The following is a 26,456-nucleotide window of genomic DNA, read 5'->3' on the forward strand; positions in this document are numbered from 1 at the left end:
TCTAATACATGAGTGATCATGTTTAACTACTGCTGAAACTTTCATTGGCTTTACATTGTTCTTAAGATAAAGTGCAACTCTTTAAGGTGACTTGAAAAGCCAGGTTTAACTTCTGCTTACTTTTCTGACTTCATTTTTCCCACTCTTTTCTTCAGCAATATATTCTAGACAGCCTTACTTGCTTCTAGTCCCCAGAATATAAGCTATGCCAGTTACTCTCTTCTACCTTCTATTAATAATGCTTGTCCTACTAATGCTTCAGTTATGAACATTATATCCTCCATGATAGTCTTTTTTTCTTCTGGTTTTGTTGAGATGTAATTGACATACAACACTGTGTAAGTTTAAGATGTACAGCATGACTTGACTTACATACATCATGAAATGATTACCACAATAAGTTTAGTGAACATCCATCATCTCCTGTAAATAAAAACTAAAGAAATGGAAGGTTTTTTTCCTTTTGATGAGAACTCTTGTGATTTACTCTCTTTACAACTTTCATAAATAACGTACAGCAATGTTAATTGTATTTATCACGTTGTACATTACATCCCTAGTCCACGAAAGTCTTTCTGATCTGCCTAAGTCTGGATTAGGTAGCCTTCATATGGGCTTACAAAATACTCTGTACAGTCCCTGTCATAGTTAAAATACGACATTTTAATTATCTGGTTATTATCTCTTCTCACTAGATTGTAATTTCTGTGAGGGCAAGTATGCCTTTCTTCACCATGATAGCAGCTTGGCTGCAATTATGGATTCAAGCTGGCAATCAGTCTCCTGTAGTCTTTAATCTAATACTGTGTTTACTTAGCTTTATTGGAAGATTCAAGGTGGAGGATAATAGCAGGTGTAACATTTTCATCTCATCAGGAGATTCAGAGCTATTCACCTACACAGCTTCTTTTGCCCTCTCATCCGCATAAGTTGTGTACATCTGCCAGGGATGAGCTAAGTGTAGTGGAAGTCACCGTAACATGTAGAAGCTACAACCCCTTTTCCCTACAATTCTTTTGTTTTTTAATTACCATTCTTTATAATAGATATCTTTTATAATGTTCTTAAGTGCTGACTGACAAGGATATTAAGCAACCTTCATACACTGCTGGTGGGAGTGTTCAGTGGTATAACCGCTTTGGGAAATAGTTTGTAAAAACTAGTTAAGTTGAATTTATGTGTATTCTGTGATCCAGCAGTTTGGCTTCTAGGCATATATCCAGTAGAAATCCCTGAACGTTGTGTGTGTGTGTGTGTGTGTGTTTGTTATAAATAGCTAAAACTTAGACACCAATATCCGTCAGCAGTAGTATGGATATATAAAATATGTATATTCAAATAATGGAATATTAGATAACAATGAAAACTGATACACAGCAGCTCTTATAACAAGTTGCATGAGGCTCACAAACATAATATTGATTAAAAGAAGCTTGACACAAAGATATATTCTAGAGTTCCATTTATAATGAGGTTCAAAACAGACAAAACTACACTCTAATGTTAGAAGTCAGAATAGTGATAAACCTTAGGGAAGAGAGGGTGTAGGACTTGAGAGAGATATGAGAATGATTTATAGTAACCTGCCAAGGTTCAATTTTTTGACCTGCAGAGTCAAAAACTGCAAAGATACTTGTTTTGTGATAATCATCAAACTGTATTTGTTTTGAGCACTTTATGTATGTGTTATATTTCAATTTTAAAAATTTTAAAGTTATAAAAGGAACAAGTAAATAAGCAAATGACAGACAACTGAATGAAAAAGTAGGTTTGAACAGTATAGGAGGACATCAAATGGCCAGTGAACATAGTATACAGTGTTGAGCATGTAATCAGGGAAATATATATTAAAAACCACATAGGTTGACAAAAATTTTGAAGTCTGACTGTATCATGTGTTGCTGAGTATGTGACACAAAAGCAACACTCATACATGTTAGTTGGAGTAAATGTTGGTATAACCACTTTCAAAAGCAGTTTTGCATTTTTAGTCGTTTTGATAATACATATACCCTCTGACCCAGCAATTACATTCCTAGGTACATACAGTGGAGAAACTTGTGTACATGTGTACTAGAATATATGAATGAGAATGTTCATAGCAGTGAAAACTGGAAATAACCCAAAAATGTCCATCAACACAAGAATGGTATTTGTATTCATTAAATACTATGTAACATCAAAAGTGAATGAGCTATGGCTGCAGACACAACATAACTAAATCTTAAAAGACAAGGCAAAAACAAATGTATGCAATATTATTCTATTGTAAGTTAAAATTAAAATTCAAAAAACAAATTATTACTAGGAGTGCATATTTAGGGGACCAGTTTAAGTTAGTAAATATGTAAAGAAAAACAAGAAAGTTTGTATTATAAAAGTCAGAAGAGTAGTTTCCTCTAAGGAGCAGAGGAGAGGGTTGGACTGGGAAGAGACACATGTAGCACTTCTGGGGTGTTAACAGAGATCCATTTCTTGACCTGAATGGTACTTTCCCAGCTATTGGCTATATAAATATTTGTTAAACTATACATTTATATTCTATGCAGTTTTTCATATTTAATATTTCATACTTTTAAATTAAAAGTTAAATTTTCCTACTAGGTTCAATTTTCCAGGCAGTAGTACCTAGCCAGCACTCAGTATTGAAGGAAAAAAGGTTAGTTGTTAGAGCAAAGTCTAGGAAGATGTGGGAGCATATACAATAAAGAACACTACCTCAGTCAAGAAGAAATGGGCACATCTTTGGAAACTAGGAATGGGAGAAAGAATGCAGAGAAAATGCATATGAATGCAGAAACACTTAGGAGGGGAATTTGAAAGAGTTCAGATTTATACTGTTATAAAATGGGAAGTAGGTACATTTGCTGAAAGTGAAGCTAATGAGAAGGGAAGGATCTCTAGAGAGTATGAGGTAAAACAGCATTTGTTCAGGTTTGGGCAGATATTTAAAATTTCATGTAACCATTCAGAATTCAAATTCCCATGGGACTTCTGATAGTTTAGCATGACTCTTTTTTTTTTTTCATGAACAGTGGGGTTTATTTCAACAGTAAGTTTGAAACTCCTGCCTTTGGCAAGAGAACTACAGTAATTATATCAGAACAGACAATTTCCTACGCTGTCAAATATATAAAAGTTCCTTTTTCATTTTCCTCATCACTGATAAACAAGCAGACTCAGTCCACATTTGCTTCCATCTGTCTACTGAGTTAACCCAAGCTTCTTCTTCAGAGATTCTGGCATCTCAGGTGGAGGAGGGCGAGGAACCCTGAAGCTGACCTTCACAGAGTCATAGATGAACCACTGTAGTGCAGTCAGAGTGCCAATCATGATGATACAGGCAAAGAGTTCCTTCCACACACCTCAAAATCCAAGTCTCTTGAGGACCTGAGAAGCACTGCTACCCTTCTCTTTATTCAACACAGACACCACAGAATCAGCAGGATGAGAAACAATGGCACAGAAGACTCCAGCTATGTAACCTGCCACAAATGTGACAACCAGCTGCTCTGGCTTTGAACATTCACTTCGGGGCTTGGGAACCACAAACTTGTACAATGCTTCAACAGTACATTCAAAGCAGGCGAACTTCATCATGGTGTATGATATCTGTCTCATCCAGAGAGGAGCAACCCCCTTGTAGAATCTAGGAAATCAGAAGGCTTAGTTTACTCAGTTGCATATGTTCTGGCAGAGATTTTCATTATTAACTGAAGTGTCCGCACACCAGTCGAGTCCTGATAGTAAAAAATGGCAGCACAATTGCATGTCATTTCTATCAGAACCTAAGACTAACATGCAGGTATATTTATCTCACACGCCAGTGACTCAAGCCCCTTTGACTATACAACCAAAAAAGTTGCTAGATATTTCTTTGACTGGAACTACAAGAAACCAGAAGTTTACAAGTAGAACTCAGTTTAAGATTTAGCATGACTCTTAATTATATAATTATACATTTTTTTAAAGTTCTTTCTTTAAAATGTAATGAAAGATAATAAATATTTACATTTAACTGGGAGAACTATTTTTGTAGGCAAAATATATTTCCTTTGCCAATGAATAATGATTTTACTAACTTCATTTTTCCTGTCTTATTCAGGTCATGTATGGAATGTTGGTCTTCACATTAGTACTTCGATCTATTTATATTGTTACATGGTAAGTAGTTTGGATCATCAGCACTATGGTTAGACTATACTCAGGTGGTAAATCTATAGCCTATATTGAAATAACACATAAAACCCAGCTCTAGCAGGGATACTGCTAGAAAACTATAACCCAGCATTTATTATGGTGTATTACAAGGAATACTGATTCTTTAAGCAAGTTGCTAATAGGCATCATGTGAAAACAAGAGTTCCAAAATTAAAGGAATTTGAGGAAAGTTGTGTATGATGGCTTTCTTTTGAATATTTATAATGTACGTAAGTATATTAAAGGTCTTGAAAAATCTTACAATAAAAAAGAAAATAATTGTTTTTATATTTCTCAAACTACTTGATTAAGGAACTCTTTTTACAGAATACCTGTCAAGGAAGGTGGTTAATATCCCAGAGAATCAATGTTCCTGAAAGATCATTTAAGAAATCTTTGTAGAGTTTATGAACATTAAAATAAGAAATATTCGTGTGAGTACCTTACATAGAGCCTGGCCATATAGCAGGTGCTCAGTAAGTAAATAGTATGATTTATGGGTTTATTCCTTTTTTTCCTTTTTTAAATTAAATTTGTTGGTTTGAGGTAATTGTAGAAGCACATGCATTTGTAAGAAATAATAGAGATCCCCTGTACCCTTTACCAAATTCCTCCAATGGTAATGTCTTGCAGAACTATAGTACAATATCACAAGCAGGATTTGACTTTGCCAGAGTCAAGATACAGAACAGTCCCACCACCACAAGGATCCCTGTGTTGTCTTTATGTAGCCCCTCCCACCCCATCCACTCACCCCCTGTTCTTAACCCCTGGCAACCACTAATTTGCTCTTCATTTCTCTAATTTTTTCATTTCAAAAATGTTATATAAATGGAATCATATAGTGTATATAACCTTTGGGATTGGCCTTTTGCACTCAGCATAATACATTGGAGATTAATACAAGTTGCTGAGTGTAGCAATAGTTCATCCCATTCTATTGTGAGTAGTATTCCATGATATGGATGTACCACCATTTAATCATTCACCTGCTGAATGACATCTAGATTATTTCCAGTTTTTTTACTATGACAAAAACTGCTATGAACTTTTGTTTACAGGTTTCATTTGAATAAAAATTTTCATCTGTCTGGAATAAATGTCCAGAGTGAAGTTGCTAGGTTGTAATGACAGTTATATGTTTAATTCTTTTCAAAACTGCTAAACTGTTTCCCAGAGTGGCTCTACCAGTTTACATTCCTACCAGCAATGTATGTGTGACCCAGTTTCTCTGCATCCTTGTCAATATTTGGTGTTGTCACTATTTTTTATTTTTTATTTTAGCCATTCTTACAAGTGTGTACTGATCTCTCATTGTGGTTTTAATTCTCATTTCCCTGATTCTAATGATGTTGAACATATTTTCATGTAGCTGATTTGCCATCTATATCCTCTTTGGTGAAATGTCTGTTCATATTTGCCCATTTTCTGATGGGATTGTTTCTCTTTTTTTCCAGTTGAGTTTTGAAAAAATGGTGACAGCAGGTATCCTTGCCTTGTTCCCAGTCTTGGGGAAAAGTACTTAGTCTTTCAGCATCAAATACAATGTTATCTGTATGGCTTTTTTAGATGCTTTTTATCAAGTTGAGGAAGTTATTCTTTATTCCTAATTTTCTGAGAATATTTATCATGAATGGGTGTTGAATTGTGTCAGATGCTTTTTCCATATCACTTGATTTGATCATATGATTTTTTCTGTAATCTGTTTAGTTTGGTGGATTATATTGATTGATTTTCAAATATTGAACCAGCTGTGTATTCTGAATGAACCCTACTTAGTCATGGTGTAAAAATCTTTCTATATATTGCTGAATAATACTTGTTAATATTTTGTTAAGGATTTTTACATCTATGTTCATGAAAAATATTGACTTATAGTCTTATTTTTTGTACTGTCTTCGTCTGGTTTTGATATCAGGATAGTATTAGCTTCATAAAATGAATTGGGAAATGTTCCTTCTTCTATTTTCTGGAAGAAATTGTACGGAACTGGTGTTAATTCTTCTTTAAATGTTTGGTAAAATTCCCCAGAGAAACCATCTGGACTTCTTGGGGGGCCAGGATATGACTTATCTTGATATATGTTCCATATGTGTGTTTGAAAAGAATACATATTCTGCTGACATTGGGTAAATGTCTATTAGATGGTGTTGTTTGATAGTTGTGTCAGGGGTCCCCAAGACCACCCTTGGGTTCAAAGATTTGCTAGAAGAACTCACAAAACTTAAACTGTTACACTCGTGATTTATATTTATTACTCAGAGATCAAACTGACACAGCATGGCCTAGAGCCCTAAGCACATTTTTCTTTACGTTATTAGCATAAACATTATGGTGTGGCCCCAGGTGTTAGGTATAGAAAGGCACTCTTATACAGCAGGATATTCCCAGGACTTAAAGGTTATCTTCCAGGAACCAGTCAAGGGCCAATCCTTTTTCTGCGGTATGCAGTGTTTGCACACCCCACGCCCAGCTAAGTAGCCATTTGCTGCACAATGGTGTTGTTGAGTTTTTAATATCCTTGTTGACTTTCTGGCTAGTTGTTCCATCAGTTGTTGAGAGAGGGGTGTTGGAATCTCCAAATATATTTGTTTGTTTATCTATTTCTCAGTCATTCTATCAGTTTTTACTTTATTTTTTCATTCACACCATTTTACAGTTCTGTTGTTTGGTGCATAGACATTTAGAATTCCTATGTCTTCTTGATGGATTGACCCTTTTGTCATGATGTAATGTCCTTTTCTGTCTCTGGTCTTTTTTTTTTTTTTTTTTTTTTTGGCCTGAACTCTACTTCGTATCTTACTAATATAGCCATATTAATTTTACTTTCTTTGATTAACGTTTGCATGATATATCCTTTCCACCCTTTACTTTCAACCTGCCTATATTGTTATATTTGAATACAGTTTCTTTTTGGATATCATATAGTTGGCTCATGATTTTGAATCCACTTTTCCAGTCTCTTTTATTTGATGTCTTTAGATCATTTACATTAATGTAATTTTTATATTAAGGATTAAGTCTACTGTTTTATTTTTTGTTTTCTGTTTGTTCTATATTTTCTTTCTCTGTTTTCTTTTTCCTGCCTCCCTGTGAATTACTTGAACACTTTTTAGAATTTCATTTGATAGTTGTGTCAGGGGTCCCCAAGACCACCCTTGGGTTCAAAGGTTTGCTAGAAGAACTCACATAACTAGTGTTTGTGAGTCTCTTTGAATAGCTTTTTTAGTGATTGTTCTTGGTATTACACTATAACATCACAGACTGATGGTGTTAACATTTTACCAGTTCTAGTGAAGTGCAGAACCCTTACCCCCCACCTTTACATACCAGTATTAGTTTCATAGGGCAGTTGCAACAAAGTACCACAAGCTGGATGGCTTAAAACAACTCAAATGTATTGTTCTGGAGGCTGGAAGTCCAAAATCAAGGCATCAGTAGGACCATGCTTCCTCTGAAACCTGCAGGAGAATTCATCCTTACTTCTTTCTGGCTTCTGGTGGTTTGGTGGCAATCTTTGGCATTCCTTCACTCCTAACTTACATAATTCCAGTCTCTGCCTTTGTCATGACATGATATTCTCCCTGTGTCTCTGTGTCTTCACATGGCTGTCTTATAAGGATATGAGTCATATTGAATTAGGAGCCCATCCTACTCCAGTATGACCTCATTTTAACTGGTTATATCTTTAATGACCCTGTTTCCAAATAAGGTTGCATTCTGAGATACTGGGGGTTGAGTCTTGAACGTATCTTTTTTGAGGGAATACAATTCAACCCGTAATAGTCCCTTTTCCTGCCTCACTTAATATATAATTATCTTAATTATTTTCTCTTTGTATTTATAAACACATCAGACAGTATTATGATTTTTGCCCCAACCATGAAACAAAATTTGGAAACTCAAGGAAAATGTATTATATTTAACCATATTTTCACTCGTTCCACTGCACTCTTCCTGACTAACATCCCAAGATTCCTTCTTTCATTATTTCCTTTCTATTTAGAAAAATTCCTTAGCCATTCTTTTAGGGTAGATGTGTTGGCAACACAGCCTCTTAGTTTTCCTTCATCTGAGAATGTCTTGATTTCTGTTTCATTTCTGAAGAATATTTTCATGGATATAAAATTATTTTCTTTTCTTTCAAAACTTGAAAAATGCACCACTTCCTTCTGGCCTTCAAGTTTTCTGATAAGAAATCCTGTCACTTAAATTGTTTCTTTCCCCCATAGTATAGGTGAGGCATTGGTCCTCTCACTACTTTTATTGTTTTCCCCCTTTCTATAATTTTCAGAAATTTGACTGTGTTGTGTCTTGATTTGAATTTCTTTGGGTTTAACCTTTTTGAGGTAGGATCTGCTTCTTGAATCTGTGGTCTTACAGTGTTGTTTGTGGGGGTTTTTTGTTTTTTGGGGTTTTTTTGGTGTGTATATGCCAGATTTGAAAGTTCTCAGCCATTATTTCATTAAGTACTTGTTTAGGCCTGCCCACTTTCTCTTCTCTTTCTGGGACACCAATAACACGCATGCTAGTTCTTTCTTATAGTCCCACAGGTCCCTGAGTGGCAACCTCATTACTGCTAGGTACTGATAGAAGTCCAGGTTCCTCCTCAACCTCTCCTGGCACACAAATAGGGGAAAGAGCTCCTCATTACTGCTGGGCTAGGGTAGGAATTTCCACTCTCTACTAGGCCTTCCTGATACCACCCTGGCTGGGACGGTCAGGAGTGCCTAATTATTTCTTACCATGTGGCCTCCACTGACAGCTCAGTGGTGTGACCTTGTTACCTCTGGCCAGTGGTAGAAATTCTGACTCCCCAGTGGGTCTACTCTGACACCACTACAGTGAGAAGGGAGAAGAACACCTCATTACTGCCACATGAGGATGGAAGTCCAAGCTCCCTCCATGGTCTCCAATGACACTGCAGGAAATGGAGAGTTTGTTACTGCTGGTGGAGAAAGTCCCAGCCCCTCCCTGCTTGACATTACCCTGGCAGGAATTTGGGGCACATTCTTAGGGTCTGATAAGGAATAAAGTCTAGGCTCCCCAGTCAGGCTTTAAAGATAGAGCGGGGAATGAGGCCACAGTTTTTTTTCTGTGGTGTTTGGCTGTAGAATAGTGGCTATTGTTTAAGTTTTCTACCTTGCTAGACTTCCTCTTTCCTGGTTCTTTGGAGAGAGAGCAGAGTTTTTGTTGGACTGTTTCTTTTTCTGTCTGTGCCTAGTGGCATTTCTGGGTTGCTAGCTTCTTCAGTTCTAACTTAGGGGTATATGAGGTGAAAAGAAAACACATGGAACTTATGGTAGCATTACTCAGGTTCCAAAGACCCTAACCAGTCTGACTTCTTCTCTCCACCTTTCAGAGTCTTCTTATGTTTGTTTACACATAATGTTCAAGGTTTTTAATTGTACTTACTGGGAAAAAATAGGGAAACGTACATTTGTTTCATCTTCCTGGAAGCAGAAGTCTACAATTTATTCTGTTTTTAATCTAGGCACCTTACAGAAATGTAAAAAAGCGTAAATCACAGTCCTTGCCTTAAATTCAAGTCTGATAGATAGGGTACCAGTACTTTTAGAAGTAAATGATAGACCTATAAAAAATGGAAATCGTATGAAATAAAAAATTCTTTCATCTACCTGTCACAGCATCTTTCTTTTATCTCCATTCTGTGATCATTTCATTTAGTACTGTTCATTGTTTACTTGTCTGTCTGCCCAACTGGGTTCTAAGTTTCTTAAAGTCTTAGTTGTCTTGATAACCTCTGGAACTCAGAATAGTGCTTACTAGTAAAGATTTTTTAAATCAAATTGAAATGCTAAAACTTCTGTTTCTTTTAATATGTCTGACAAGATATCTGAAAATCTCTCCCATAACAAAACAACCAGAAATTCTGAGTAAAATACAACAAATGTTCTTTTAAATGCATAGCTGAGCTCAAAAGAAAATCCAAAGCATCAAATCCAAAGGAAGGAGGTGCAAACTAGACTGACAAACGAGTTCTAGGATCATCATTAATTTGAAGGCATTTGCAGGTACCAGGAAATCAGAAATTTAGGTTTGAATAGATTCAGGGTTTATGGAAGATAAAGTTTAGGGCATTTTTAAAATGAGCAGTTGAAACTGTTGTTCTATCAGCACACAAAAGTACACATGAAGCCAGGACCATCAAAGAGATACACTGTCAGTAAAAGGCTAGGGTAGGAAAAATAAAAAAAATTGCCTTCAATAACAGGAGATGACAAAGCAACTTGTCTTTCAGCCTCAGTTTTAGGTAGGAAAAATGACTTTCCTGAGAATTTGTAATCACTGGTCTGCCTTCAGAAGTTTGGGATTCAAATGTATATAACCTTCATTGTCTGGAAAACCTCAAAATATAAAGTTAACTCAAATTGATCCAACTTTTGTAGAGTACCAGTGTATCTAAGAGAAGCAAAAGCAAATTAATTCAAAGAAATGTCTCCTTAATGTAGGCTCCTCAGGATTTCCATAGATTGGAGCTCAAACATGTGCACAAAATCAGTAATTCCAAAACCAGAGGAGGAAATAAGCTACCGTAAGAAAAAGTCAGGAGAAACAAAACAGCAGATATAAGTGGTCCCCCCATCAGATGCTGAAACATAAAGTAACTGTTTTTTAAATACTTAATGAAAAAAAGAGAGTAAATGAAAATGTGACATAAGGAACAGGAGATAAAAAATAAAATTCCAGATTTGAAAAAGAATCAAAGAACATTTGGCATTTAAAAAAAATAATTGAAATAAAAAGTTTAATGGGTAAGTTAAAAGTAGATTAGACACAGTTGAAGAAAGAATTAATTTAATTAATTTAAAAAATTACATGGGAAGACAGGCTAAAGCAATAAGCCAGAAAGCATCACAGAGAAATAACATGTCTAATTGCAGGTCCAAAGAGAGAGAATAGCAGAAAGAATGGTGAAAGAATAGATCTTTGAAGAGATAATAGTTGATAATTTTATAGAATTGATGAAAGACATGACTCCTCAGCTTCAAAAACAATTCGCAAGCACAATAAATTAAAGAAAATCTTCCTCGTGTGTGGCAGATGTGATAGATTTGCTCATTCAATATTGTTCCAACCTCCTTCAAGTGAGCCTTCCTGAAATGTAGTTGCTAAAAAGCTAAAAGTTGTATTTCCCGTATTTCCTTTGCAGGTAAGTTTTCAGATACATTCAGTTCTGCCAGTCACATGTATTCACATGAGTCTCGAATTCAGAACCAAGTGAGGAGGAGAAGTAGTAGTATGTAAGGCATCCATTTACTTATGTGGATCTGGGTATGCATCATGACTCTGGAACAAACAGCTGTGATGGCAGCTTCCTGAACTGTGAATTATAGCTAGGATATTATAGTGCTGTATGCAACAGTTGATCCAGAGGCTTCCCAATTCTCCAGCTTCCTAAATGTGAAAAAGAAAAAAATTCCTTTGGCAAGATAATTCTGTGGTAGTATTCATAGGTCATTCCTGAAGACCCTTAATCTATTCATCAGTTCTTTTGGAACTGAAAGTATTAAATTATTTTCTGCTTTAAATAGAGGCATTATCTGCAGTTGAACCCTGATAGATAGCTCTAAATAAGAACATACTAAAATTGCTGAAATCTAAAGACAAAGGTCTTAAAAACATCCAGAGATAAAAGACATACAGCCACTAAAGGAGTAACAATTAGTCTAAAGCAGGCTTATAAATAGCAACGGTGAAAGCCAAAACAGACTAGAATATTATCTTCAAAGTGCTGGGAGCAGTTAACCATCAGCTTAGAATTATATACCCAAATATCTTTCAAGAACAAGGGTAAAATAAAGACATTTTGAGACGAACAAAAATGAAGAAAGTTTGTTAATACACCTCACTTAAAAAACCTTCTAAAAGATACTCTTTACGAAGAAGAGCTGAGATGCAAGAAAGAACAGTGAAGGCGAAAAAGCTGATAAATCTATTGGACTAGCTGAACAAAATATTGTGACTTTAAAAATATCTAGTTTGAGAGATTAAAAAGAAAAGGAACTAAAATGGTGGGCAAGATAACATCAGATACAAGAGAATAATCTTAGTTACATAGTTCCTTTTTTGGCTGGGGGAGAGGGTACATACAGTGATTACTTTTAGATTTTACATATGCATTTTTGGTAACCACTAAAAACAATAATTGATTTCACAATTTCAGTTACAAAAACATGAAGGAGTAAATGGGATTATAAAAACTGAATCCAAAAGAAATCAGAAGAAGGGGAAAGGGAGGCAGAGAAAAGTCAGGACAAATACAGAACAGAAAATAAAGGAGTAGAAATAATTCAAAATATATCAGTAATCACAGTAAATATAAATGGACAGAGCCAAGCAATTGAAAGAGAAAGACTGGCAAACAGAGAAATCTAGCTACTTCCTGGTCATAAGAAACATGGTTAAAATATAAATACACAGTAATTTTTAAAAGGATATAAAAAGATCTATCTATATGATACAGGTATTGACTAAAAGAGGTCTGGGCTAGCCATTTTAATAACAGACAGAAAAATGTAAGGCATTATTTAAAACAAATGTATTTGTTACCTTAGTATTAAAAGATTTAACTTACCACAAAAATTGCAATTCTAAACTTGTGTGGAAAATTTTAAACAAAAATTGACAGAATTACAAAGAGAAACAGATAAATTCTCTATCATGATGAAATATTTTAAGACAGTAACCCAGACCAAAAAAATATGAATGAGGAGGAAGATAAAATTTGAATAACATAATAAAATGATCTAATAGGCTCAACAGTTAAAGAATGCATGATCTCAATCATGCATGTAGTTATTAAATGTACCAACAGTAGCTTTAAAGCAAAGTTCAGCAAACTTTAAAGAATTCATATCATGCATTTCATGTTCTCTGACTATAGTACAGTTAGTTAAAACAGGATTAGTCAAAATAGCCTATATATTTGGAAACTTAAAATCACACTTGTAAATATTAGTAAAAAAAAAATCATAATAGAAATACTGAAATATTTAGAATGGAATCATAATGAAAATACTACAGATCAGAAAAGGATGTAGCTAAAGTGGTTCTTAGAGGTAAATGTTAACATTAGAAATAGAGAAGCTGAATAAAAAAGAATGAAATTTTTCCATTTCCAGCAACATTGGTGGACTTGGAGGGCAATATGCTAAGTCAAATAAATCAGATGCAGACAGATACTGTATGATACCACTTATATGTGGAATTTTAAAAATACAACAGACTAGTGAATATAAGAAAAAAGAAGCAGACTTACAGATACAGAGAATGAGCTAGTGGTTACCAGTGGGGGTGGGGGTGGTAGAGGGGTGGGGGAGTGGGAGGTGCAAGCTATTGGATGTAAGATAGGCTATGAGGATGTATTGTACAACACTGGGAATATAGCCAGTATTTTGTAATAACCGTAAATGGAGTGTAACGTTTAAAAATTATATAAAAAATAAAAATTTTTAAAAAGAAATAGGCTAAAGAATAATGAACTAAGCATTCAACTTCAGTAACTATAAAACAGATCAATAGAATAAACCCAAAAGGAAATGAAGAATGACATTAATAAACGGCAGAAATTAATGAACAAAAACAGGGGTACAGTATTGAAGATGAACAGGTATCTAATTTTGCTCCCTTTTGAAACCCTACTAAGACTACAACAAAGGAACTTATTTATAAAGAATAAACTCAAGGAGAAGCCTCAATAAGATTTTAGAAGCTAGAAAGTAAATGGATTACTGCTAACTGCCTTTACTAACCCAAGAAAGCCGAATTCTAAGCCAAGAACCTCCAGTTTACATCAGAGAATTTTCTCAAGCACCAGGTATTAGCAGCAACAGACATTTTGGAAAAGGAGATGGAGAAGGGATCTAACATAAAGAGGATTGGTTAAAAGCTTTAGATAACCATTAAATGCTTAGACCCCCTCACCCACTCCATACCACTGAGCAGTTGCTTGAGTCTGGAAGTTTATTCTCTGGGAAGGGTGAATAGTGTCTCTAGATTGTATTTTGCCAGGCACAAGTGAGTATGTGAGTACTGTGCTGAAATCAGGGAAATTGGGTGACCTTATTTATGCTTTCTGAATTCTGAATGCAAAGATTTCTAGGAAGAATATTGAAAGGGTCTTCTTTTAGAGATTATGAGCAGCCTAAAAGATCTGAAGATACTGTTATTGGTGGTTTCCAAACAATTGGCCCAGAAAAATAACCCTGTGTTGAGGGCTACTAGTCTAAAAGCCTCAGCTATATACTTAGAGCTTGTGGTCACCTTTTTTAGTTTCCTACTCTTAAGAATGGAGACAGTAGAAGACACATGACGAAATGCATCCAATACAAAAGAGGCCAAAACAAATAAGGAAAAAACAATATAATATATATAAATATATATTTATTAAATATATTATTAAACACAATATAATATGAAAGAGGTCAAAACAAATAAGGAAAAACAAATGAGAAAATCAGCTTAGAGTAAGCAACTTATGCATGAATAAAAACTTCAAAACAATAAATGTCATTATTAATTCATTAATATTTCTAGAAACATACTGTATCTATTAAACATTAGTAAGATGCTATACAAAAAATTCAGAGAATCCCTCAAAAAATATATTAAAAATATGATAAAATGAAAAACTGAAGTGAAGGATTTGAAAGATACAGTTAAGCCACTGGAATTCTTCCTCCTGAACACACATTGTCATTGCCTATGGTCCATCACCACCCATTCACCAGCAAGCATCCACCACAGGAGAAGCATTAAGCCCATGGTATGGTCCAGAATAAACACGACAGTTCAGGGCCTCAGGACCCTTGGGCTCACTCACTGCCACTGCTATGGACAAAAAGCAAGGTGTTTCTTCAAGCCCATGGGCCACATCCTGGGGACCATCAGAATGATGAGAAATAAATGGAAAATAGAAAAAGCTCAATAGAATTATTACTGGGCCAGAATAGAAGGACCAATTAAAAAAAGAGATGAGGGGGAGGGATATGCAGAGAAAATGGTAGGGAGGACGTCATCACCAAAACAATTCAAGAAAGTATCCTATAATTGAAAAATATGACTTACTATATTGAAAGAATCCACTATTTAGCACAATGGGTGGAAATAGACCCATGCCAGTTCCAGAATTCTAGAGAAGGAGGATTCTACAAGTTTGTAGAGTTAGAAGGCAGATATACATGCAAAGGATCAGGAAATCAGAGTGGCTTTGGACTTAATCAAAGTAAAACTGGAAGCCAGAATTATAGAATTATAATCCAGCCAAAACTGTCACTAAAATATGGTGACAAAATACATTTTCATACATTCAAGTTCTCAGAAAGACTTATATCCTATAAACTATTGCTGAGGAACATACTGAAGGATATGTTTGACCAAAATGAGAGACAAAACCAAAAGGAGTAAACCAAAAAGGAGGAAGGCATGGGATACAAGACATAGGAAATCCAACAGAGAGAGATGAAGGCAGTTCCCAAGGTGAAGGGGAAGGGATTTCTCAGATAGTAGCTGTACACTAGACAGGCAGCCAGTCCAGAATGAAGTGGTGTGACTCCAGACAGATATGTTGAGGGCCTTCTGTATTATATACTCTTGGCCTGAAAATATATGGATAGTCTGTCCCCAGAGTCTAAGCTTGCATGGATCATATGCTGATGAAGTTCTTGCTCTCCTACGTGTCCCGCTACCTGGATAACCAAGGACATTCATTTCACCCACAGAAGAATTTTGCTTTCAACTTCTTCTGAGAGCTGACAATTGGCCCTGGTAAGTAAGCTTAGAAGGAGAAACTAGAGAGAATCCCACTCCCACTGATCATATCCCTGTCACATCTCAGCACCTGGCCCGCACTGCAGCCTTACTAGATGCCTTCACTATGCTGAACTCTGTTTCCTGAGAGTTGTTCTTGCCTCCCTCAAATAGGGCAATGATATACTCTGAAAAGCTGAAGGCATACTATGACTCTCTTAAGCTCATCATCTCTGAGAATCTTCATCAGACAGTGGCAATAATGTCCTTTCCATGCACACCTGGACTTGTGCTTTCCTGATGTGCTTTTAAATTAATCACCTTTTTCATTCACGTATATTTAAAATAACAAAATATTTGAGAAAATCTGTTCTTGCTATTCACCATATTTAAAAAAGAAAGGAGACGACTACACGATGATAGCAATAGGTTCAGATAAAGCATTCTTAAAATTCAACAGCTGTTTATGATCTTAAAAAAACAAAATAAAACCCTTTGCAGACATAATAGAAGGGAATTTTCTTAACCTGTAAACTGCAGCATCTAACACATTCAGTTATGAAACATTAAAAATTTTCTTTAAAATCAAGAATAAAACGAGGATATACATTGTCACCAGTTGTGTTCAACATTATGTTGGTGGAAGTCCTGTTCAACATAGTATTTGAAAATGACATGATCATGTATAGAATATATCATAGGGCATGTACCCAAAACCTAGTAGAAGCAATAAGTGGATTTCAGCAAGCTTAGGAGATTCAAGTAAGTTTTCAAAAATCATATTTCTCTGTATTAGCACCAAACATTTGGAAAGTAAAAATTTCAAGAGTCAGTTTACAATGGCATCAAACAACATCAGATGTCTGAGGATTAAATTTAGCAAATATATACAAGCTCTGTATATTGGAAACTACAATGATCACTTTTTGCTGAGGGAAATTAAAGAAGACCTAAGTAAATAGAGTGATGTATCGGTTTCATGGATTAGAAAACTTCAGTGTTATTATCAGTTCTTCCCAAACTGATCTTTAGGTTCAGTGCAATCACAATCAAAATCTCTGCAGGCTTTTTGGTAAGATTTGAGAAACTGATTTCTGAAATTTACATGGGAGTGCAAAGGATCTAGAAGAGCCAAAACAATTTTGAAGAGAACAAGAAAGTTAGAGGCTTTACACTACTTGATTTACTCTGTGCTGCACTAATCAAAAAACTGTGGTGTTAGTGGTAAGAATAAAATATAAATATAGATCAATAGAACATCCTAAAACAGACCCACACATCCATACAGACTTGATGTTAAATAAGCATTCTGAGGTAATTCTGTGGAGAAAGGATAATCTTTTCAACAAATGTATATTATTATTTTAATGATGAACTTAAACTCACACCATTACAAAAACTTACTAGATGTGAATCATATCCCTAAATGTAAAGCTAAAATTATAAACATCTAGAATATAGTTCGAGAAGTCTTTGAAGTCTTTGGTTAGGCAAAGAGTCATTAGGTAGGACACAAAAAGCACAAACTGATGAAAAAATTAATAAGTTGAACATCAAAATAAAACTTTGGTTCTTCAAAAGACACTGTTAGGGAAATGAAAGACAAGTCACAGATTTGGAGGAAATGTTTGCATAATACATATCATTTTTGTATATGTTAGAATATACAAAGAACTCTTAGAACTTAGTAATAAGAAGGCAAATAACAGGTATTTTCTAACAGACAAAGATTCAGCAAACTATATCAAGGAAAATGGCAAATAAGCTCATGAAAAGATACTCAATAACATTAATCATAAGTGAAATGAAAATTAAAGCCACAGTGAGAGACCTCTACATACCTAATAGAACAACTAAAATGAAAAAGACTAATGTCATACCAAGTGTTAGTGAGGATGTAAAACAAAAAACACTCATACACTGCTGGTGGGAATGTAAAAGGATACAATCACTTAGGGAAACAGTTTAGTGGTGTCTTTAAAAGTTTAACATTCACTTGCCAGACAATTCAGCTATTCTTCTCTTAACTTTTGACCCAAGGGAATGAAAGCATATATCCATACAAAGACTTATTTATGAATGTTCATAGCTGCTTTATTTGTTATTATTTGTTATTTTGCTATAGCAAAAAAACTGGAAACATCACAAATGTCCATCAAAATTTGGACAGATAAATTGTGGTATATCCATAAAGTGGAGTATTACTCAGCAATAAAAGGGAATGAGTTTTGATACACATAGTGACATGGGTAAATTTCAAAATAATTATGCCAAGTGAAAAAAGCCATACAACAAAGATAATATGCTGTATTATTCCATTTATTATAACATTCTAAAAGATACATGGGCTTTTGGAGATGATGGATATGTTTATTATCTTGATTGTGATATTGGTTTCATGGATATATACAGATGTACTCATCAAATGTACCCTTTTAATATATGCAGTTTAATGTAAGTCAAGGATACCTCACTGGAGCTATAAAAAATATATTAGCTACTCTTGTTATTTTGGGTAACTCACTAAGCTTCATGTTCTTCATCAGCAAAGTAAAAAGAATAATACTTGCCTCACAAGGTTTATTTTAAGGTTGTATTCATATGTGTGTATTTATTTATATATATTGTGTGTGTATCTAATTTACTATAGTGCCTGACACCGAGTAGGTGACTCAGTCAATGTTAATTCTATTCTGCTACTCCTCTGCCCCTTCCAAGGGACTGATAAAGTTACTGGAGACTTTCAGATTACCTTCTTGATAAAACTTAGCAAAGTCTTAGTGGCACATTTTCTCTCAGTACCTTTTAATGGCTAAATTTAATGGGCAAATGTATTACAGAATTTAATAGGTTTGCTTTTAATACTAAAGAAAACGTTTCAAAAAAAAAAAAAGAAAACCTTTCCCTCTCATGAAAAGGATGACGTCATCTCATGATGACTTCAAGCTCTGATCATAACATGACTTGACGAAATTTCATTTTGCTTTTCTTTTATTCCCACAGGGTTTATCCATGGCTTAGAGGACTGGGTTATACATCCTTGGGTATATTTTTATTGGGATTTTTATTATGGAACATAGATAACATCTTTTGTGATTCACTAAGGTAAGATATATTTTTAGCCTTTGAGAAATATATTGGAATCTGTTGAGCAGGGTGTCTCATAGGCAGATAGAATTATTAGAGCCCTGAAGTGAAGTTTTGCCATGTTAAATTTTTAAAAATATGTACAGCACAATAAAGTTAAATTCTGGGAATGTTTGTTTAAATTACCTAAAAATTTGGACCTAAGAATTTTCTATAACATCTGTAGGGATTTTTGTATATGTGCATCACAGTACTATACATTTAATCAGATATTGACTAGGTCTTTGAAATCTGCCCCATCAGTTTTATTGAAGAAGTAAGAATAATTTATAGTAAGCATATATATGAAATACATGTATATAACTTTGTACTTTAACAGGCTTAATGTTATTTTCTAAGAAAGGCAAGTATTCCTTTTACCATCTTTTCAGTAATTATGTATTCACTGGAGTTTGAGTCTTGGGTCACTGGACTCTAGTCTGTCACCTAAGACACTGTCCTTTTGGGCCTCAATTTCCATAAAATGAACACATTAAATGGATAAAACTGGTGGGTCCTTCCAACTCAAAATTCTGTGACTTAACGGTTTTGCATAATCACAAATGACAGAAGAATATGTTGAACAGCACCACAGAAAGCCAATCAGCAAAATTCAGTCTGGGAAGTCTACAGAATAAATGACCTAGTCTCTAAAACAAATAAGTTGAAGAGGGGCGGGAAGGGGAAAAGGAACCTGTAGATTAAGAGAGACTTAAGAGATTAACAGTGTAATGACTTTTTTTGGATCTTGATTCAAACCAACCAACTGTAAAAAAAAAAAAAAAAGCTTAGGATCAGTAATCAGTAATTGAATATTTGATGATATTAAGGGATTGTTAATATTTTGTTTATTTTTTATTATTATTTTTATTGAAGTTCAGTCAATTACAATGTGTCAGTTTCTGGTGTACAGCACAATGTCCCAGTCTTGCATATACATACATATATTGATTTTCATATTTTTTCCATTAGTTATTATAAGATATTTATCATAGTTCCCTGTGCTATACAAAAGAAACTTTTTTTAAAATCTATTTTTATATATAGTGGCTAACATTTGTAAATATCAAACTCCCAGATTTATCCCCTTCTACCACCTTTCCCTGGTAACCATAAGCTTGTTTACTAAGTGTGAGAGTCTTCTTTCTGTTTGTAGATGAGTTCATAGTGTCCCTTTTTTTTTTTTTTTTCAAAATTCCACATATGAGTGATATCATGTGGTATTTTTCTTTCTCTTTCTGGCTTACTTCACTTAGAATGATGATCTCTAGGTCCATCCATGTTGCTGCATATGGCATTATTTTATTCTTTTTATGGCAGAGTAGTATTCCATTGTATAAATATGCCACAACTTCTTTATCCAGTCATCTGTTGATGGACATTTAGCTTGCTTCCATGTCTTCGCTATTGTATATAGTGCTGCTATGAACATTGGGGTGCATGTATCTTTTCACATTAGAGCTCCCTCTGGATATATACCCAGAAGTGGGATTGCTGGATCATATGGTAAGTCTATTTTTAGTTTTTTGAGGAATGTCCATACTGTTTTCCATAATGGCTGCACCAGACTACATTCCTACCTGCAGTGTAGGAGGGTTCCCTTTTCTCCACACCCTCTCCAGCATTTATCGTTTGTGGACTTTTGAATTATGGCCATTCTGACTGGTGTTGAGTTGATACCTAATTGTAGTTTTGATTTGCATTTCTCTGATAATTAGTGATATTGAGCATTTTTTCATATGCTTATTGGCCATTTGTATATCTTCATTGGAGAAATGCTTGTTTAGGTCTTCTACCCATTTTTGGACTGGGTTGTTTTTTTTTTCTTATTAAGTTATATGAGCTATTTATATATTCTGGTTATTAAGCCTTTGTCTGTCACATCATTTGCAAATATTTTCTCCCATTCCGTAGGTTGTCGTTTTGTTTTGCTTATGATTTCTTTTGCTGTGCAAAAGCTTATGAGTTTAATTAGGTCCCATTTGTTTATTTTTGCTGCTATCTCCATTGCCTGGGTAGACTGCTCTAGGAGAACGTTGCTAAGATTTATGTCAGAATGTTTGCCTATGTTTTCTTCTAGTAGATTTATTGTGTCTTGTCTTATATTTAAGTCTTTAAGCCGTTTAGAGTTTATTTTTGTGTATGGAGTGAAAGAGTGTTCTGACTTCATTGATTCACATGCTGGTTAATATGTTAGATGTGAAAATGGCATTATAGTTATGTTTTAAAGAGGTTTTAATCTCTTAGAGATATATACTGAAATATTTAGAGATAAAGTTATAAAATATCTGGGATTTACTTCAAAATAATACAGAGGGGGAGAAGTGGATAAGAGTTTAGATGATATAAGAATGGCCATAAATAATAATTGTTGAAGCCAGGTAATAGGTACATTATTATTTTGCCTACTTTTATACATATTGAAATGTAAACTTTAAATATATACAAACAAATAATACACCTTGCCTAGAAAACTAAGATTTAAGTGAGTTGTTCTGAATCAGTAATATCTATCAGAGCTGCCATTGGAGTTTTTACAATGTTGAAATAAGTCATCAACCTTTGAAGGTGAGATTCTCTTTGTTTCTGGGTTCTTAGAGATGTCTCCAACATTCATGAGGATACCTAGAAAAATAATTCGGTGTTTCACGTTGAATTTTCCCCCTCTAATAAATGAGAATATTAATATGGAGCACACTTAATCAGAAGATCTAGAATTTGAAACTCAGCTGTGCCACTAGCTGAGCAAATTGGGCAACTCAACTAATCTCTCTGAAATTTAGGTTCCTAATCTGTAAAGCAAAGCTAATAATAGCCATCTCAGAGACTCACTATGAAATGAAGTAACAGGTACAAAAGGGTTTTATAGACTGTATGGTGCTTTTCTAAAGTGATGGTAATAGTAAGCATAGGAATAGCTTATATCTAGTTTCTTGAGTGAATAGCTAAGTTGTCTGGTGTTTCCCAAAGTGTTTTCCAGGAAACACTTGTTCCATAAGGTGTTAATATGATATTACCTGAAAGAAGGGTTCCATGGATTAGTAGGTTACCTGAAGAAAAGGAAGATAAACTGTTTTAGTAATGGTAGGACTTTTCAAAGCCTTTAATCTGTTAATATGCATTACAAATCTCCAAGAGGGCTGCAAACTATGTAGTTTCCTACATTTATTTTGACCACAGAGTCCTTTCTTCATGGACGTGCTAAGAATACTATTACTCAAAATATACTTTGGAAAACAATACAGCAGACTAACAGCAGACCTAAGGAAATTAAATAATTGCCATGTTTGAGGATTTCAGAATGCTCTAAGACCGTCAGTACTAATTGCTAAATATAAAAAATAATTAACATGGTGATTTCCCCCCCTCTCCACACAGGAACTTTCGAAAGAAGGTACCACCTATCATAGGTGTTACCACACAGTTTCATGCATGGTGGCATATTTTAACTGGCCTTGGTTCTTATCTTCACATCCTTTTCAGGTAGGAAGTAGAGACTTTTTTAGCCTTGGATTGGAGTGTTTCTTTCTTTACTCTTCAAACAGGATGGTGTAAATATAAAACGTCAGAGAGAGAATCAGGAACTTATGTTCCAGCTTTACCTCTGCTGTTAGGTGACCTTAAGCAAGTCCTTTCCTCTCTCTGAAGCTCTCTCTTCTCATCCATAGAGAGTAACTGTTGTAGTGACTGACCTCTGACACATGATCTACATTTTAAGTAGATCATTCATTTCCTTTTTTAGTGCAAGTATGATATAAACATTTTCATTTCTTGTTAAATCAGCATATCTTTGTTTATAGAGAACAAATTGGGCAGCAGGAAAGCAGCCAGATCCCGAGTGGGGACTGGGAAAGCATGAGTATCTGAAGTCCCCAACTTAATTTGTTTCCTTCCCTGAAATAAATTGGTTGTCACTTTTCTTTCCCTGCTTCCTGAATAAAGAATCTGCTAGAAGTCAGCCTTTATAGCAGAAGTGGAATCAGACTTTTCTCTGATCATCCTATTCAAGTAATACTTCTGTATTACTCTCTGTCCCCTTACCAGGCCTTATTTTTCTTCACAGCATTTGTAACCAGTTATATATTTATTTACTTCTTTACCTCCCCCAATTCGATTGTAATTCCTTGAGAACAGAGACTTTATCTTACTCACTGCTACTCTCCCAGATGCTTAGAACAATGCCTGTCACATATTAAGAACTCAGTATATATTGTTAAATGATTTAATGAATGAATATGTACATACTGATCTCCTTACCAGGGAATCAGACTATGTTTAATCTCAAATTCATCTCAAGAATTGAGAGACCTGAAATATTCGTGGAAAGAGGAAGAAAATTTTCCTTTGAACCAATGTGAAAATTTACTCAAGTGAAATTTTTAGAATACCTTTTCAAAATAACATTTGCATCTCATCTATCTGGAGATCAACTTATTTAGGCAATCTGAATTATGTAAAATTTAACTATCTGAGAATTATATAAAAAGAAACTCTGGGCAGCTTAAACAAGAATCACTGAATTCATACTGTGAAGAGCTAAAGGTTATTAATCATGGAAGAGTTCCTTAAACTCTACCTCTAAGTATAATTAATTCTGCATATATTCTAAATATAATTAATTTTGCAATTTCTTACTGCATTGATTATTTGGATTTTCAGCCCATAGCATATTAGAAATATCTAATTGAAGAGGGAGGGGTTATGGAAGGAAATGCTTGGGAAAACCGACAAATGATAGAAAAGGAAAAACAAGAGTAACTATAAAGCAAACCCAAGAATTGAAAACTTAGCACCTTTACATGGTCCAAGAAGTTTCAAGGACATTACTGCAGTGTAATACAATACAACAATGAATTTTTCTAATAAATACTCAAGAAGAGGTGAAATTATTGTATTCTGTTTAAAAAGACTAGAGTTTCCCACTTTCTCCTCTATTTTCTGCCTTCTCCTTTCCATCTTTTTTTTTTTTTTTCCACTTTCTCCTTTTCCTCTCCTGATGTGGAAACCCTTCAAGGAAACAGGGCAATGAGGGGGAAGAAGTGCTGTGCCAAGGAAGCAGCATTCAATGTCTGAGGAGTAGGGAATGAGGAAAAGGGGTCAGTGGTAGCAGCATGCTGAGCTTCCAAGAAAATTGTGATGATGGGGAAGGGGCTACAGTGCAGGGTAAGAAAGCAGGGTGATGAGAGGAAGGGGTGAGGAGGGGATGGATGAAGGAGGTAGCTGGAGTTGGGATATGGGTTACAATAACAAATAAAAAAATTGATTGAACAGTAAAATATATTGAGGATAACAAAAGCCTGATTTCTCTACTGTGTTACAAGTGATTTAAAAATATGGAGAGAAAGATAGAAGGAACTCTGAAGAGGTCAGATTAGAATTATAAGTATTGATGTGAACTCAAGAGTGTGTGATACACACATACACATACATACATGTGTACACACACTCAGATATAGACAAACTTAGATGTATGCGTGTTATGTAAGTTAAAAATATATATGTTTACACATATATATATTGCCTAGCTCTGTCCCCTCTGAAGGCTGAAAAGCATGCTTTGGCCCATTTCCAAAACTAAGATAATTTGAGTATCAAAATTAAATAACAAGGGTTTCAGATTAAAACCTGTTGAATAAAATAGGGATCCATGAATGCATACTAATATAAATAAATAAATGAATAAATAGAAAGGAAAGCTCTTCCTTACAGAAGAACACCAACTAATAAATGTAGACGGAACAATAGAAACAGATAGTCACCATTTGGCAACCATCTTAGGGATAGTTGAAAGACATTAGTTATCAATTGATCTCCAGCTGATAGGGGAAAGTTTGATGAGGAACACAAATTGGCAAAATTCACAATGTCTCCCCCATGAAATACTAATACAGAGGGGAAAATGGTGACTTTACCGTGAAGAAAACTGTCAGCAACCACCTTGACCATCATGCATCTAAGGTTAACCCTGCCCACGATGGAGCAGGTCAGTGTAGTGTGACTCCTGATACAAAGCACTGAGATGAGTTCAGCATCATTTCTGTGGTATTCCTGCCAAAAATGCATGGCCTGCAACTGGCCATGAGGAAACATTGATGAAATCATGTTGAAGAAATATTGAAGAACATGGGGGCTCCAAACTGACATCTGAACAGGAGGCAGTGCTTGGCTGGAGCCGGTATCTGAGCTCAGAGGAAAGACCCTGTGGGGCTGGAGCCAAGGCCTCTTAAGAAGGAACGAAATGCTACTGCCACAGTGATGAAGTGTTCACAGAACCACAAGTTGACAGCCCCTCATGAAAATAAAATGAAAAAGAACAAGTCCCTTCTTTCCTCTCCAGCTTTACAGTCTCTCTCCAATGCCCTAATTAGCAGAGCCTATCAGGGAGCATCTGCCAATGCAGAAATGCAGTTGGTAGTCTCAGCTCCTGCATCACAAACAAGAGGGAATATAAAAGGGCAGATTTGGAGTTGAGATACAGTAACTTAACAGCTGACCCATCTGGTAAGACTGAAAGAGAAAAGGGGAAAAGCATAAGTAACCAGTATCAGAAATGTAACAGGAATCATCACTACAGATGCTGCAAATATAAGGAAGATAAGAAAATATGTTTAACAGCTTTATGTGATAGGCAGTTTTGTTTCTCTTTGAAATTTTCCACCTTAAAAGTTTGAATTTTCAGCTCATAGCCTCATTTGGGTTAGGCACTTGATATGTATTACGTCCTTTAATCCTCATGACAGTCCTGTTTTACTCTTGAGGAAAGATAACCTCAGAGAAGTCAGGTACCTCACACATGATTGTTGTGGTATTGCCTGAAATGAGCCCAGAGTTTTCTGTCTCCCCAAACCAATCCAGACCTTAGGCATCACCTAATATAACTTCATTTGATGGTGCAAGAAACTGGGGCCCAGAAGGCAGTGATTTACTCAAGGTCACTGGCCAGTTAGAGTAAGTATATTGGCTGACGATTAGACAGCACTCGAATTCAAGTTCTGCTTCTAGCATTTACTGTGGCACCTTGGATGAAATATTTGACCTTTTTTGAGACTTCCTCACATGCAAAGCAGGAATAATAATACCCACCTAATAGGGTAGTTAAAGAATGAAGTGTGTATAAAGCTCTGGGTTCAGTGCTTGCCCCTACGTTGTAGGTACTTAATAAATAGTTGGGAATGATGGAGGTGACAGCGGAGGTTGGAATCCAGGGCTTCTCTGCCCCAGTCCAGGGCTCTTTACTAAAAGAAGGGAAAACGTGGCAACTTTCTTTTAGAGATTAATGTCTGAAAAACTGTCAGAGTAAGGTTGTATTTTAAGAAGTATTCTTCATAATATATGATGTTTCTCTTCACAGTTCTGGT

General features: G+C 35.1%; 1 protein-coding gene and 1 non-coding gene across 6 annotated transcripts in view; one reads left to right on the forward strand and one right to left on the reverse strand.

Moving 5' to 3' along the window:
• Positions 1-26,456, forward strand: part of ACER3 (alkaline ceramidase 3) — a 206,010-nt gene that overhangs the window by 169,263 nt on the left and 10,291 nt on the right. For 4 of the 5 annotated variants that reach the window (XM_074372704.1, XM_010973471.3, XM_045509067.2 and 1 more), the window contains 3 exons: positions 4,106-4,164; positions 18,976-19,077; positions 22,477-22,581. In XM_074372704.1, coding sequence (XP_074228805.1) covers positions 4,106-4,164; positions 18,976-19,077; positions 22,477-22,581 — 266 coding nt within the window. Of the gene's footprint in view, positions 1-4,105; positions 4,165-18,975; positions 19,078-20,557; positions 20,605-22,476; positions 22,582-26,456 lie in introns of all 5 variants that reach the window. The other variant, XR_012509753.1, reaches the window with a different exon arrangement.
• On the reverse strand, positions 3,718-3,953 carry LOC123613839 (small nucleolar RNA SNORA53). The gene has a single exon (XR_006721281.2). It is a non-coding gene; the product is annotated as a small nucleolar RNA SNORA53 (small nucleolar RNA).

This window comes from Camelus bactrianus, chromosome 10, assembly GCF_048773025.1.
Source record: "Camelus bactrianus isolate YW-2024 breed Bactrian camel chromosome 10, ASM4877302v1, whole genome shotgun sequence".
Lineage (NCBI taxonomy): Eukaryota > Metazoa > Chordata > Mammalia > Artiodactyla > Camelidae > Camelus > Camelus bactrianus.